This window comes from Leuciscus leuciscus (assembly GCF_965113295.1).
Source record: "Leuciscus leuciscus genome assembly, chromosome: 2".
NCBI classification, from domain to species: domain Eukaryota; kingdom Metazoa; phylum Chordata; class Actinopteri; order Cypriniformes; family Leuciscidae; genus Leuciscus; species Leuciscus leuciscus.
Window position 1 is genome coordinate 53,850,241 of NC_138726.1, and position 15,161 is coordinate 53,865,401.

Genomic DNA, 15,161 nt, shown 5'->3' on the forward strand with positions numbered 1-15,161 from the left:
TAATAATAATTAATAATGCATTGGTACAGTCTACCGTTCCCTGGGATTTGTTTTCATGATAATCGAATGTAAAGAGTTTTATCTCTAAAAACTGTTTAGCTTATACCGCTAGTATATAGGGCATAGAGTAAGTAAAAAGAAATCGCTAGTTAATACCACTAAAAGATTGTAAAAAGACACCGACACACAAATAAAAAAAACATACAGACTTTCGAACCGAACCATGCATACACAAATACACAAAACAAAAATTCAAACTTGCAAGCACAACCATGCACACATGCAAACAAACAATACACTCTTCACTCATACACACGCACACACATTCACTCACAAATATTAATGAATCAATCACACTCAATCAAATCACCTCTCTCTCTCTCTCTCTCTCTCTCTCACTCTCACTCTCACTCTCACACACACACACACACACACACACACACACACACAACCATGGACATGCAAACAATACACTTTTCACACATACACACACATTCATTCACAAATATGAATAAATCACTCACTCACACAGATTAATAATGTACAATAGTCAATCAACCTGATTGACAGGTGTAAGTTGTGTGTCAATTCAATTATTACTGTTTTTTTCTTGTTATTCTTTTGTTAAAAAGGAAAGATCTAACTTGTTGGGATGTGTTCATGTTCCATAAAGGGGATGCCAGTTTGAGGAACCATATACTTAAATTGTGAATTGTTTAATACATTTTAATGGTCTTGTGCAATGTTTGAGGCATATTTATTTTTCATGCTTTAATGTTGGCCTAATTTCAGTTACATTTACATTTTAGGCTATGTAGTTTTTTTTTAGTTTTTTTTTTTTAGTTTTTTATTGTAGTAACCACTCAGCTGTATGTGGAAATGCATATTTAAAAAAAAATGTTGCAAATAAAACCATAGTCCATAGCTTATGTAGTTTTTACTTATTTTAATATATAAATTAAGTGAAATCATCAAACGTTTGTATGACTTGCCAGTGACTTGTGACCCAAGCTACGACTTGACTTGACTTGCTTGACATAAAGCAGTGACTTGACTTGACTTGACTTGCTTTTCACAAAATTGACTCGGACTTGCTTGAGACTTGAAGGTTAAGACTTGAGACTTACTTGTGACTTGCACATGTGTGACTTACTCCCACCTCTGGTAATTTGACTAATGAACTGCTGTTAAAAATGAACCTGAGCTGTTGTCTGTTACACACACCCTGACGAGGGCATGTAAAGCCGCAACGCGTAGGTGGATCTGTCACCAATTTGAATGTTTAAGCCATGGATATAATAAAGGCTTTTTAACTTTTTTCAACTTACTTCGAGTGCCTTGGAGTTCCTTCTTACAGTGTGAGATTATTTAATGTAATTTTGAAATGAAGCCACTATTTTAATCACCCTACTGAATCATATTTATAGCCTACTATGTAATTAAATCTGCAGCAGATTTCTTATAGGAGTCTCAATCAACTCACAAGAAAAATGGACTGCCCCAGTGAGGATGAAGTAAGCACCACTTTTTCTTTCTTTCATAAGGCAGATTTATTTGCAAATCAAGCGATTTAGACATAGTTGCAGTCAATTAGCATTTTATTTAGTCTTGACAGACCTAGTTTGCATGCCACTAATTCTTGAAAAACTTTCAAAATCAAGGAATTTGAAGACTCTGGTGAACACCTTGAAGACAAACAACAAACAGAAGCATGTGCTGTTGAGTCATATCACAAGGAAGATGTTTCCAAGTTGCAACAAGGTAATACAGTTATATGTATCTTTGTGCACAATAATGATTTTGGAATGTTGGCCACAATTTAAATGAACATGTTTACCTTATACAACAGGTAAACGCATATAAATGGCCTTTATCATTACAACAGACCTTATCCACATCAGCAGCGCCAACTTTGATTTTTAACTGGAATGAAAACGAGGCTCTTTATTTTTTTGTCGATTAATCGGATGAAAATTTGTAAAAATGATTATACATTAAAAATGATTATTTTTGAATTAATAATTTAATTTTAATCCATTATTTTAAACAATGTTATTTCACACCCTGCCCAATGCTGTCCTCCAAACAACGTATAATATAAAGCCTTTGAAAACAAATATAGTGAATATAGGCTATGTTATACATCATTAGCATGAAGGGTTAAAATACAAACATTACATTCTAAATCTAACTGGTTGCTTACTATTTTAAAGCAGAAATTAAAACGACTAAATAAAAAAATATTAAAAAAAGCACAAAATGTTAACTTGTATGAGGAACACACATTCTGAGGACTCACTCTTCTGAACATAGTAATTATATTACATTAATGGGCTATACCAACAATAATGCCTTTACTGTTCCTGTTCTCAAAAAATTTGATTACTTCTGTTACATGTATATTTTTAAACCTTAATTTCTAACAAACAATGTTTTGGCGCTCATTCATTGAAGTCTCTGAAATTTAACAAAACGCTTGTCAGAATATGAAAAATGAAATGCTCGCAAGACTTTCTAGCAGGACTGTCAATAGTGATCTTTTTGGTAATCATGTAATATGTCGATTATTTTAATGATTCATTGAGTATTCAGATACATTTTTTTTGTGTGGTAATAAAAATATATGTAAACAAAGACATAAGCCTTTAAAATGACTTAAAATACATAACAACAAGGAAATTATATTATATACTTATAGTCATATATACTTCAAATAAAGTATCAAAAGCAAGTAGTCATATGGTTCCATAGAACATTACTGTCAAAATGCAAAATATATAGCCTAGAAATCTAGACGCACCCTAGCGGCAGCAAAATGTATTTTGCAGCCAGGGTAGTCTAGCAACTCTCCATAGACCTTCTAGCTGCAAAAACCTAAATTGGGTCAGGCCAATCACATCGTGTATAGAGTATGCGGGGCGGGCTTAACATAATGACGACAGAGTTGCGACGGTTTGTTGAAAACAAAGAATGGCTGCTGTTGGAGAACAGTCTTTCGAATCGGCTTTGGCCGCAACTCTGGAGGACTTGGAGTTAAGTTTTTCTTTGAGAAAAGAGCAAAGAACGGCACTTAAGTCATTCTTAAAAAAAGGAAGATGTGTTCGTAGTTTTGCCGGCCAGATATGGCAAAAGTTGAATCTATCAACTAGCTCCGCTGTTGGGAAAGCGCTCCGCTGTTGGGAAAACGCGCTGTCCTATTGCGTGCAGAGGGAATTTGAAAGACAGTCGTTTATCCCGCCCCTCGGATTGAGCCGTGTCTATGGTGAGTTGCCAGACCTAACATCTTGATGTAGGTCTGGCTTGCCAGGCTACAAAATATATACAATATAAATAAGACATTACTGTATGTATTATAACAAATGCCCGCAGAGGGCGCCAGCAGCCTGGTGTTACTGCACTTTACAGCAGATCAAATACATGTTTAATTTTGGCCAAACGACATGTAATTTAATATTTGCCAGTTTCTTTATGATAAAAATGCTACAGCCACTCTAATTTCTTGAAAAAGAATATGTGGACATCAAAACTCAAGACAGTTTAAACTTTTATTTTGAAATCGTGATGAACTGCGCATATTTATGGAAGTAAAATAATGTCAAATGTTTTTTAAACAAAAAGCATGTTGAATTGCACTACTTGAAAAAAATGTGCATTGCATTACGCATGCTTGCATTTTAATTAGGGCTTGGGGAATTAACGCGTTAATCTTTGCGATTAATTTGAGATGTTTAACGCGTAAAAAAAAAAAATAACGCAATTGACGCAGCACTTTTTTTTTTGTGCCTCGTTTGAATGATTTCCTGTTGCGGCTGCTTTTGAAAAGGCCGGAAATATGCCGTCCCGCCCCATGTTCGGCGATCACGATCAGGTTTTATTCTCGCGCAGCTTTCATGAGCGGGTCTTTTCCGCTCTGTGTGTGCGACGCGCATAACGTGTGTGTGTTGGCGCGCTGCGCTTACTGCTCAATGTTCTGCTCTGTCATTAACGGCCCAAACGCTCCAATCATGTTCCGATCACGCACTGGAAAAGCAAAGTCCGCTCCAATAACGTGAAATTTCTCAGTAGTAGACTTCTGTTTGCTGAGCTGGTATAGCCATGCTGGGCAACAATGGTAAAATGACCTGCTCTGATCACATGCTCTGATAATAGCTTTGTAGGACTATATTTTATTTTGATAATTAGTATAAAAAATAAATTTGTTAAATTGACTGTTGATTGATTACTGAAAAATAATAATATATTGATGTTTAATATTATTTTAATATAGGGCTATTTTCTGTTCCTTTTTTCCTGTTTAATTTAATTAGGTGATTCTAAGTTTAAATATTGATGATTACAAGCTTGGGGGAAATGCAATTAATTACAGCAAATTGTGCAATTAATAAATTTTTTTAATCGATTCCCATCCCTAATTTTAATGCATTGTATTTTTAGGGCTTGCATTTTTATGGGCTGAAATTCATCATGTTTGAATATTTAAGCTGTGAATATTTCAATTCAAAACATCTCAAACACAATTTAATAATCCATATTCACCTTTCATATTTCACTAACAAAATATTCAAACTGTTTAAAAATACAACCTATAATATTCAACAGGCAATTTAAGGTCCATTTTATTTCTCTTTGCAAATTCGCTTCCACAAATAACGTGGTTAAAATTCGACAGTAAATTCAACATTGCCATCCAGGAACTGCAGGAAAAGCGGTACTCTCCATCTGCTGTTAGTCGACCTCACCAGCAGATGGTGCAAAAGCGCGTGGTGTTGACGAAGACCAGAGCAACAGTTTGAACAAGCCATTCATTTATAAAATGAAAATGATTATCTGGGTCACTATATGTGGAAAAGATGATAAACACACAAAAGCTGTGTTTGTTTCATTCAATAACTTTGTTACTTTCCCTGTGTAACCTACATGTTATCAGCTTTCTCTACCATGAATGGGATTATAATCGGTTTCCCTCAATACCTAATACTCAAGGATTCCCTTCCATTGGGACAAAATGCTTAATGTAGCTTAATGGACAGTGATATAAAAGACCAAACTTGCACCTTATGGTGCGTTCAAGTCCTCCTGGGAAGTTCGTACGTACGAGGTGGGAAGTCGTGTTTACGACGTGAGGTGCGTTCAAGTCTGTTTCGTCGGAGCAAGATGGCGATGTACCTTTTAATGAATTACACGAAAATACAGTAAGGTTTGTTAACTCTGCTTATAGAAAATGAAGAACAAAGAATGCACATCAGGTGTGTTTTTCTTTTTATGTTTTTAATTAACTTATGAAGCCAATGTAAACTGTATCATTATATACTTATTATATAATTGTTATGTTACAATGATATCATATTTTGTGCAGAAAGCTTACTTTGTTATAAATGAAAAAGCCTTACAATATTTTACTATCACTTTTCTCTCAATTAAAATTTACCGTCAACTACAGACGTTTCATCCATGATTCCGCCATGTTTTTCACTGACACGCCCCCATCCCGAGCTTCCCACTGGTATTTACGACATTGTGGTGGTGTTCAAGTGCATTCAACTCGTAATTATGATCTATACGAGATGACTTGAACGCACCATTATTTGGGAAGTAGGCTGTTGGCTGCTACAGGCAAGCAGAATATGACTTTAAAGCGCAAAGTTTAATGCTGAGCGTTTCCCAATGATATACTGGCATAAATCAACACTTGATCATTAATACTAACACTTTCTTTTCGCTCTCGCTCTCTACATGCACATGCACGCACGCACGCACGCACACACACACACACACACAGGGACGTCACTAGGATTGGAAGACGGGGGGCTTAGCCCCAAGGGTATTTGTAACTTGCGTTTATAGAAAATCTTACAGTGAATTTGAGTAAAAAACAACTATGTATATGTTTAGCTGTATTTGTCTCTTCAACTCCGTTACCATCTTCAACCCTGTTACCCTAGTCTCAACCCCGTCACACCTACATTTTTATTAATAATTTTTTTAAGTTTATGAATAAGTAATTTAATGTTTGTTGAACTTAGTCATAAGAATACTGATTTTAGTTCAAATTCTGAAGTTAAGCCACATCTTTGATCAAAAAGGACAGGGTTGCTGTCACAAAAAGTGCCCATTTCAGGCTTTAGTATAGCATAAGTGTAAAATGATATGTAAATTTTATGGTGCATGGTACAATTTCTGGTAAGCTACGCTTTAATATTTCAATTAAATTATTGTGATTTGATATTGACTCATTTGGATAAATATTAGGTACTCAAGATAGGTGTTAATTTTTCTCAAATTAAATATAATGCGTTTTTTTTATTACAATAACAACTTTATTTAATGATATAAGTAAAAATATACTAAATATGTAATACAGAACACATATTTAGCAAAATACTCTCTAGCTCTTTTTTTCTTGACAACTACGTGCTATAGCCTATATTATGTTCATTAAATGGCTTTCCTGAGGTAAATATGACATAATTGTTCTCCAGCTATGTTATTGACCTCTTCACGCTGATAAAAAACACTGATTGATCGATATTATGTATGAGGAATATTTCGGTAAGTTGTAGCCTACTACTGTATCTTTCAACAGTGTTCGTGTTTTTTTACTATTAGCGGGTAGAGATGATCGGTTCACGTGCGCTAGGGATCTGTAACATTTACAAACGCCAAAACGGTATTTATTGTTTGAAGTTCGTAATAAAATTGACATAATCTGAGAGTTGAGATTCTTTTATATCATAAGTAACCTGCTCTGTCTAGTCTGTCGGTCTCCGTGTCCTCTTTGCTTCGCGATTTTTCTGTGCGTGAGAAAATGGATGTGTGGCGTGAGAGCGTGTGAAAAGTGTCAATTGTGTGTCTCACGGTGAATGCGTGGTTGGCAGCTCTGTTACGACTCTTTGTACTTCTGTCCAACTTCCGACTTTTCGGCTATTTTTTGGAGCTGGATATATATCATTTGTTGCGTCTAAATATGAATGAGGATACGGTTATTGATAAATCGAATTGTTATTATTGTTCATTTTGGGGTAGCTTCAGCCCTTGGACATTCGCACATTTAGGGACTGTCTCTAAAGTTGCATACAACATTAGCATACACGTTTCTAACTTCAATATCAAACTTGAATTTATTTGAATAAATATCAAAAATCTAAAGTATGCCTGACACTACATGAACACTTTACAGTTGGTTTTATCACTGTAAGTCATTCTCTTCAAATGCTATTTAAATTGGAAACGTGAATACCAATGTCGTATGTAACTTTAGAGACGGTACCTAAATGTGCGAATGTCATCATGTCCAATGCGAGTTTGGTCTTATCACTGTATTAGTCCATTAAGCTGTGTTAAGTGTTTTATATGTACAGAAGGGGAATCCTGAAGTATTGAAGGAAACCCTAATAGCCTGCATGAAGCACATCGCCGCAATATAAAGTTAAGGCCACTAAACAACTTAGAGAAATATGTTAACCTAAAAATGTAACATTGGATCTGTGCATCCACATTGGGGGAATACAGTAACATAATCTCGTTCACGGTAGAGAAAGATGCATGTAGGCTACACAGGAAAAGTAACCGTGAAGACACTGAATTTAACATAAAACAGCCGTCATAATAGTCACATACACTTACATTGCTGTTTTTTGTCTTTGTCAACAACACACGCTTTTGCACCATCTGCTGGTGAGGTCGACTAACAGCAGATGGAGAGTATGCTCGGCAATCTACTGCTTTTCCTGGATGTCAACGTAGAATTTTCTGTTGAATTTAAAGGAGACCCATTATGCAAAATTCACTTTTGCATGCTGTTTGGACATAAATGTGTGTTGGCAGTGTGTGTACACAACCACCCAATAGTGATGATAACCCACTCACTCCTTTTTTATTAATCCCCATAAATCATCAGCAGTGTCTCCCAACGGCCTGTTTTCAGAATGCTGTTTTAGTGACGTCACTAAGCACAGGCCCCGCCCACGAGTGTTGACAGACACTGCCGCTCTAACATAGACCCGCCCTGATCGAGTTCACAGACATAGATGAGAATGTCTCCCAAGCGTTGTAGGTGTTGTGTGACTGGATGTATTAATCCACATAGCTCTCTTTAGCTCTAATTACTCCCTAAATCTGAGGCAGCCGCTGAAGACGAGGAGGAATTATTTTGTTTTCAAAGAAAATGCTCCCTCAACTCTACCGAAATTCATTTATGTATTTGCGCACTTCTTATACTGCGTTTACTCAGTTCTTACGGTGATTTACTGGAGTAAAACTGACGCTTCATCTTTTGTGTGATGTACAATAAACTTTATTAAACTCATCTGTTTGATCATCATTCAGACCTGGTCCGAAACAGCAGACTTGTAGGCTATTAATAGTGGATACATACAAGCAGATGACAAATACGTTATAACCGTAATTAAACTAAACTATACCTGTTGCATCTCCATACAGCACTCTGACTCTGTAGGCATTATTGTCAGACTCCGGGTCGAAATGAACACCGTTACTGAGAGTTTCTAATATTATCATCATTCCGTGAGGTGATATTGTTCTTCTGACACTGAACGCGAGCAGAGTTGCCAACTCTCGCGAGACAAATAAGCAACTGGAGCTTCAAAAACAAGCCCAATATTATTAGAATTATTATTATTATTAGAAATATATATATCGTATAATATATTATAGTTTAGTATACATTCTTATACTTGTATAAGTAATTCATATATAGGCTACTAATATATAATATACATATACATATACACACACATTCTAAATACAATATTATTAGATTATTTAGTTTCGGCATTATTTATTTCCAATATCTCCGTTTTACAGTACCTGCACATCGCTTTACTCTGATCACCAACCACTTGACCTATTCACTTGTTTATCCTTTTCCCAGTCTTTGTTGTGTTTTTTGCCATACTTGGACCACTTCGTTGGAGGCATTGTTTGTAGAAATTGAAATATGTGTATTTACATCTATATCATAGCTTGGATTACAGTGTCGTGCGCGCCTGCACGTTGAAAGGGATTTTTCTCTAATGAGGGGGATAAGGGGGCGGATTCGGTGGAATGTTTTGACGAATTACACCACAGCACTTATGATTGTACTGATTGGTCATAGCTGTGAGCAACAGTGTCAATCAATGTATTGGAGATTGAGAAAACGGCATCCGTGCCCATAGATGTAAAGAAAAGGAAGTTGCTTGTCAGATTTTTTTTTTTTAACAAGCAACCATATTTTTTTAATATAAAGCCCAAAAAAACGCAACCCGTGCTGTTTTAACGCGACTTACCAAAAAAAAAAAAAGCCCAAAGTCGCGTATTATAAGCGGACTTGGCAACTATGAGCACGAGCTCGTGAGGCTCCGCCCCCTGTGCCGTCCAGCAGCAGCTTATTTGCATTTAAAGGGCTACACTAAAACAGCGTGTTTTTCTGAGCAACAAAAAGTGACAATTTAAACATACTGTAAAAAATGATCTGTTGGGTATTTTGAGCTAAAACTTCACATACACACTCTGGGGACATCAGAGACTTTACATCTTGTGAAAAGGGGCATAATAGGTCCCCTTTAAACCACTGAATTTGTGGAAGCGAATTTGCAAAGAGAAAGAAAATTGCCTTTTGAATATTATAGGTTGTATTTTTAAACAGTTTGAATATTTTGGAAGTGAAATATGAAAGGTGAATATGGATTATTGAATTTTTATTAATGAAAATGAGTTTGAGATGTTTTGAATTGAAATATTTACAGCATAAATATTCAACCATGCTGAATTTCAGCCCATAAAAATGCAAGGCCTAAAATTACAATGTATTAAAATGCAAACATGCTTAAAGGGATAGTTCACTTTGAAATTAATTTTTGTAGGTGTCTTTTTTTTCCGCAGTAGTTTCAATTTTGATATTTTTAGGTCAAACCGTTCTTGTCTGTCAGTCATATAATGCAGGTCTATGGTCATTATCTCAAAGAGCATGCACAGAGTCCAAATTAAAACAATTCCCCATCCTCCAAATTAAAACAATTCCCCATCCTCCAAATTAAACAATTCCCCATCGTAAGTACACATTGATGTCCTAAGACACGAAACGATCGGTTTGTGTGAGAAAACGAACAGTATTTATATCGTTTTTACCTCTTATACACAGCCATGTCGAAGTGATCTGATCTGACGTGTACGCAGACTGGTGCATAGATATATACACTAGATGTCGCCTTAAAGACATTCGTTCCAATGAACTGCCGTAGACAAGGCGACATCTAGTGTATATATCTATGCACCAGTCTGCGTACACGTCAGATCACCAAAAAATATCAAAATTGAAACCACTGCGGAAAAAGACACCTACCTCAAGGATGCCCTTGAGGTAAGCTAAAACATACCAAAAATTAATTTCAAAGCCAACTATCCTTTTAATGCAATGCATATTTTTTTCCAATTAGTGTAATTCAACAGGTTTTTTGTTTCAAAAACATTTGACATTTTACTTCCATACATATTTATAAACGCATTGATATATTCTCCTGTGTTGGCATAGGTTTATAAATTATTCACCTTACAAATCTGATGGCGCACATTGCGTTCCCAGATGAATGTTATAAGCAGGGATGCACATAAGTGGTGCGCAGGTGCGCATGCGCTACCCAATTAAACAATGCGTACCAGATGAATTGCCGCAACCCTCATTTGCGTACCTAAGATTTGGGGATGGATAGGTGCGCAATCTGTGTTGTTGGATAGGCCTCAGAACTAGAGATGCGCGGATGGGCTATTTCATCCGCAACCGCATCGCAAAACTCATCCGTCCGCCATCCATCCGCACCAACGTTTTTGACCAATTTTCAAAACCGCACCCGCCCGCCATCCACATGCAAGGCGCTGCTGATGACAGCCGCGAGACTAGAAAACTCTCTTACCTCAGAATATCAGCAGTGAACTCCGTCTCCGATCGGCGCACATGGACAAAAATAAATAAATTATTTAAATAAATAAATAGCCTAAATTAAACGAACTTCGGCAAACCTGACTGTACAATATTTTCATTGTAGCCTAACAGAAAACGCATTTTGGCACATCATTTAGGATTTTTCGTTGGTGCGCCATCAGCTCGCCTATGCCTACAAAAGACAGATGAAATTTAATATTAATAATTGATCCATGTCGGTATACACAGCCTAATATTTTACACTTAGGCTATAATTAAAAAAATTGCCTAAACAATCAAGATAGCCTATTTACTTTTTTTATTTATTAAAACCAGGAATGTGGTTAATGAAACATGGATTAAAATTAAGATACAATTAATTCAAAACGAAATTCGCTTTAAAGAAATGCTTTGTGCTTTCTGTTTGAGGTCTCTGTGAAAGTTTGAAAGTCTTTTAGTGCCGCGGCGCTTTCAGAGGTCTCGTCCGTAATGGAGAACTGTCACTCACGTAAGATTGTTTTTTCCTCATAAATGACAAAATACTTTTAAAAAAAAGACAAACCATCAATAAAAAAAAATAAAAAAAAAAATATATATATACATATAAAGGATGGATTTATAGCGTTTTGGGGGAAAAAAATGGATGGATGACCTTCTATTGCCTTTGTTTTTAATTCTCCTTTTTTGAGTTTGTCACGCAAAGTTACCTCCTTCGCCGGCGTTGCCATCTCTGATAATAACAAGCAGTCTGCATAGACTCGACTAGGCCATATTAGCCTACTGCCTGATAAAAATTTGACTATTTTAAAGTGTGCTTTTTTTTTTTTTTTTTTTTTTTTGATGTAGGTATAGTCAGATAATAACAATATTTAACAATAGTCTATGTTATGCATCCCTCTTATTTGTTTCTCCCGTGAGGTGGGTTAAGGAAAAAATGCATTTGAAAATGTGAGGACCAAGCAACAACCCCAGGTTCTCCCCTGAGAACAAGACCAAAAATGTTATGTGCACCCCTGGTTATAAGTAACCCAAACTCACAGCATGCAGAGATGGAGTTTGAGACGCGCTTCACAAATGTAAATAACAGTTCACATGGAGCAGGATTTGAACTCTGAGACGCACGTAACCTACACGCATGTAGGGATGGGACGAAAACCAATTTCACTATAAACCACGATAAAATGTACTGACGGTTAGTATTATCGTTTAAAATGTAATCATCATTAAAACCGTGTCTGACGCAGACGCAGCGCGCATTGTTTTTTTGTTCGAGAAGGAATGGAGGAAGGTAGAGTCCCAGGGGGTCAATCCAGCGCTCGAATTTCGTACCACCCCCGGGAGCCGCCATTGGCTAACAAACCATCACCTGCTGTTAGCATTCCATTGACTCCCATTCATTTTGGTGTCACTTTGACAGCGAATAACTTTACATCTGAGGCATTTAAAGACGCCATTTGTCCATTGTTTATTTCTAAAGAAACACGACAATGTATAAAAGGCTCCATTACCTTGTATCTTACGTTATGGCCCCTGTAAGAAAAAATGAAGTGGACGTTGAAGATCTCAAAAAATTAAGTTTATAACAGCATAGTAGTGGCAAGGTACACAAAGCACCTTGGGTTCACCGGCGTCAGAATGAACCCCGAACATACCCAATCCTAAACCTTTTATCCTGGTCTTAATGTAAATGAAGTTGCTCTTCTTGCAACAGCTGTGGTCTGTATGTTAATGAAATTGAGACACCCCATGGTCCCTAGTGTCCCACAGAAGGTTCTCTGTTATTCTTTCAAATAAGAACTGCCAAAGGTTAAAGTGATAAGATTGTTTGAAGTCCCTTTAATCAAGATGGTTCTCGATTGCCCTCTGTCACTCCCAAGCTATAGGTGACACCTGTGCCTCTGTGATACTATTTTCATATTACTGAGATTGGATGTAATCGTCTCTATATGATAATTAAGCTCTTTTAAGTGAAGGAACATTTTGATATATATATTGGAGTTGAAGTGGTTTGGAACAGACCATAATTTCTTATAGATCCCCATTTGATGCTCTTGGCCCAAAGTAGCATCACAACCACTCCCTTTTCGTAGATAACACCTCCCGAAACCTGGTGGGCAGGTGCCCCAGTGGCGGTGTAGCCCATTGCTTAGGTCGTTCCCATCTATGGCCATCAGAGAATCTTACCCGTCATAGGGTCAAACACCTCCTGCACACTGAGTTATGGCTCTACTTCACTTAAGCAGAATTATCATATTTTGTGTTAAGAAAGAAAATCTTTATATATATATATATATATATATATATATATATATATATATATATATACAATTTTTAAGAGGTAATAAAAAACCATCATATCCAATTGGAACATTCAATATTGATCATAGAATTATCTTCAATCTTACATCTCAACATGGAACAAATAACATTATGCATTGGCAAATAATAAGAAAGATACATACAGCCGTTTTAAATGTGACATTCCAAATTAAACCAGAATAGGGCATATCTCAAAGTGTCCATCAAGCATTTGTTTTCTTTCTTCAAGGCCTTGTTGGGCTCACAATGTCTCAATCTTTCCTTTGCCTCAGTGATATTAGCATATTGTTTAGTTTTGATAACTCAAACTATCAACAATCAATAGACAATAAAATGTGCGTGTGTGTACTGTGCACGTGTGTGTTGGTGTCCATTTACTCCGTGTGAACATCCTTTATCCACTTGTTTTCCCTCTGTGGAAAAACTGTTGAAAAATAGTCTCAGAAATGGTTTGTTTCTGAAATCTCCTTTTCTTTCTCTTCTCATTGTCAATTCTTTTCCACTTGGACCATAAGTCCTTCTAGAAGAAACAGTCACTGGTGTTGTTCGAGTCTGTGCCTCTTCATCAGTTCCATCCATCCCATGGTGGGTTTCAGGGTTTTTAGGTCTTTTAGGCCTGCAGTTCATGATTTTGCAGGTCTGGAAATCTCTGTATTCTGTAATTTTTCATGAGAAAATCCCCTGGCTCCACTGGTTCTACAGTACTTCCTTCTCGTCCTTCAAACGACCATGTCATGTTTCTACATGAGGTTACTCCTTTCAGGCAAACATCTTTATGCTTATATCTGAAATGATAATCAAAAAGAAGTTGATATATTTGACAAGGTGTGAATGACTTCTTTATTTCCTTTCAACAGTGCCAACTGGGTTTCTAAATTGCCTATTTTCTTAAGCAAACAACGATAGTCCATCTTTCTTTTGTGTGAAAATTGACACTGTCTTGCCTTGTGCCCCATCATTCCACAAGCAAAACAAACAACTTCCTGATCTTCCTTTCTTTTCTCCAAACAATGCCTTGCAATGTGACCATCCTTTCCACATGCATGACAGACAAAGTTTTGAAGAGGTCTCTCACTGTCTTGACAATGTCTAGCAATGTGACCAGCTTTTCCACATGCATAGCAAAGAATAAAACCTTCTGAATTTATTCTTGCAAATCTCCTTGGTCCCTGATAGAAACCATTAGGCAATGTAATAGAACATTCTCTCTCGCCAAAGGCAGCAACTGGATGTCTAGATTTGGCAGCTTTCATTTGACTATTTGCATGAACATTATTGTTGTAAAACTGTGTCATTTTAGCAATAATGTCATTATATTCAGATAGTGGTGTCACATGCATTGTCACAGCAGACCGGGTGAGTTTGTCACATTTGTTAATCAAGGCAGACTTGAAAGTGACATCATTCTTAGTAATGTCCGGATTGCCACTGAAAGTTTTAAACATCTCCAATAATCGTTCTGAAAATGCTGCTGGATGTTCCCCTTTCCTCATGTGCATCTCAGATATTTTATCCCAATTTACTGACATCACACCTAAGACTTCAAGCAGTGCCTTTTTCCTCTCTGACTTATTAGCATTTCTGTCCTTTACTTTCTTAGTTAAGGCTCCAGACAAAGTCTCAGGAAAGCACATTCTTAACAAAACGCACGCATCACCATCAGTAAAATTGTAAACTTCAGTATATTCCTCCAAGTTTTTTAGAAAATCTAATGGATCTTGTTTGGCAGGATCAAATTTCCCAATATTCTTGATCACAGCATCTAGTTCAGTTGGATTAAATCCTCGGACTATGGTAGTGGTCATTGGTTCCTCCCTTCCTTCACTAGCACGCATAGTCGTAGTAGAATAAACTGGTGCCATCGGAAATTTAACTCTACAGTCAGAGTATTGGCTACTGAATGACTGAATCTTTTTCCCAACCC

At 36.6% G+C, this 15,161-nt stretch overlaps 1 protein-coding gene across 6 annotated transcripts in view; it reads left to right on the plus strand.

Annotated features, from left to right (window-relative positions):
• The window catches only part of LOC309490540 (interferon-induced very large GTPase 1-like), a 137,417-nt gene that overhangs the window by 102,727 nt on the left and 19,529 nt on the right, over positions 1 to 15,161 (plus strand). For 2 of the 6 annotated variants that reach the window (XM_082159768.1, XM_082159767.1), the window contains exons 2-3: positions 1,428 to 1,514; positions 1,662 to 1,761. In XM_082159768.1, coding sequence (XP_082015894.1) covers positions 1,491 to 1,514; positions 1,662 to 1,761 — 124 coding nt within the window. In that variant the 5' untranslated portion in view covers positions 1,428 to 1,490. Of the gene's footprint in view, positions 1 to 1,364; positions 1,515 to 1,661; positions 1,762 to 15,161 lie in introns of those variants that run through there. The other 4 variants (XM_082159770.1, XM_082159771.1, XM_082159769.1 and 1 more) reach the window with 4 other exon arrangements.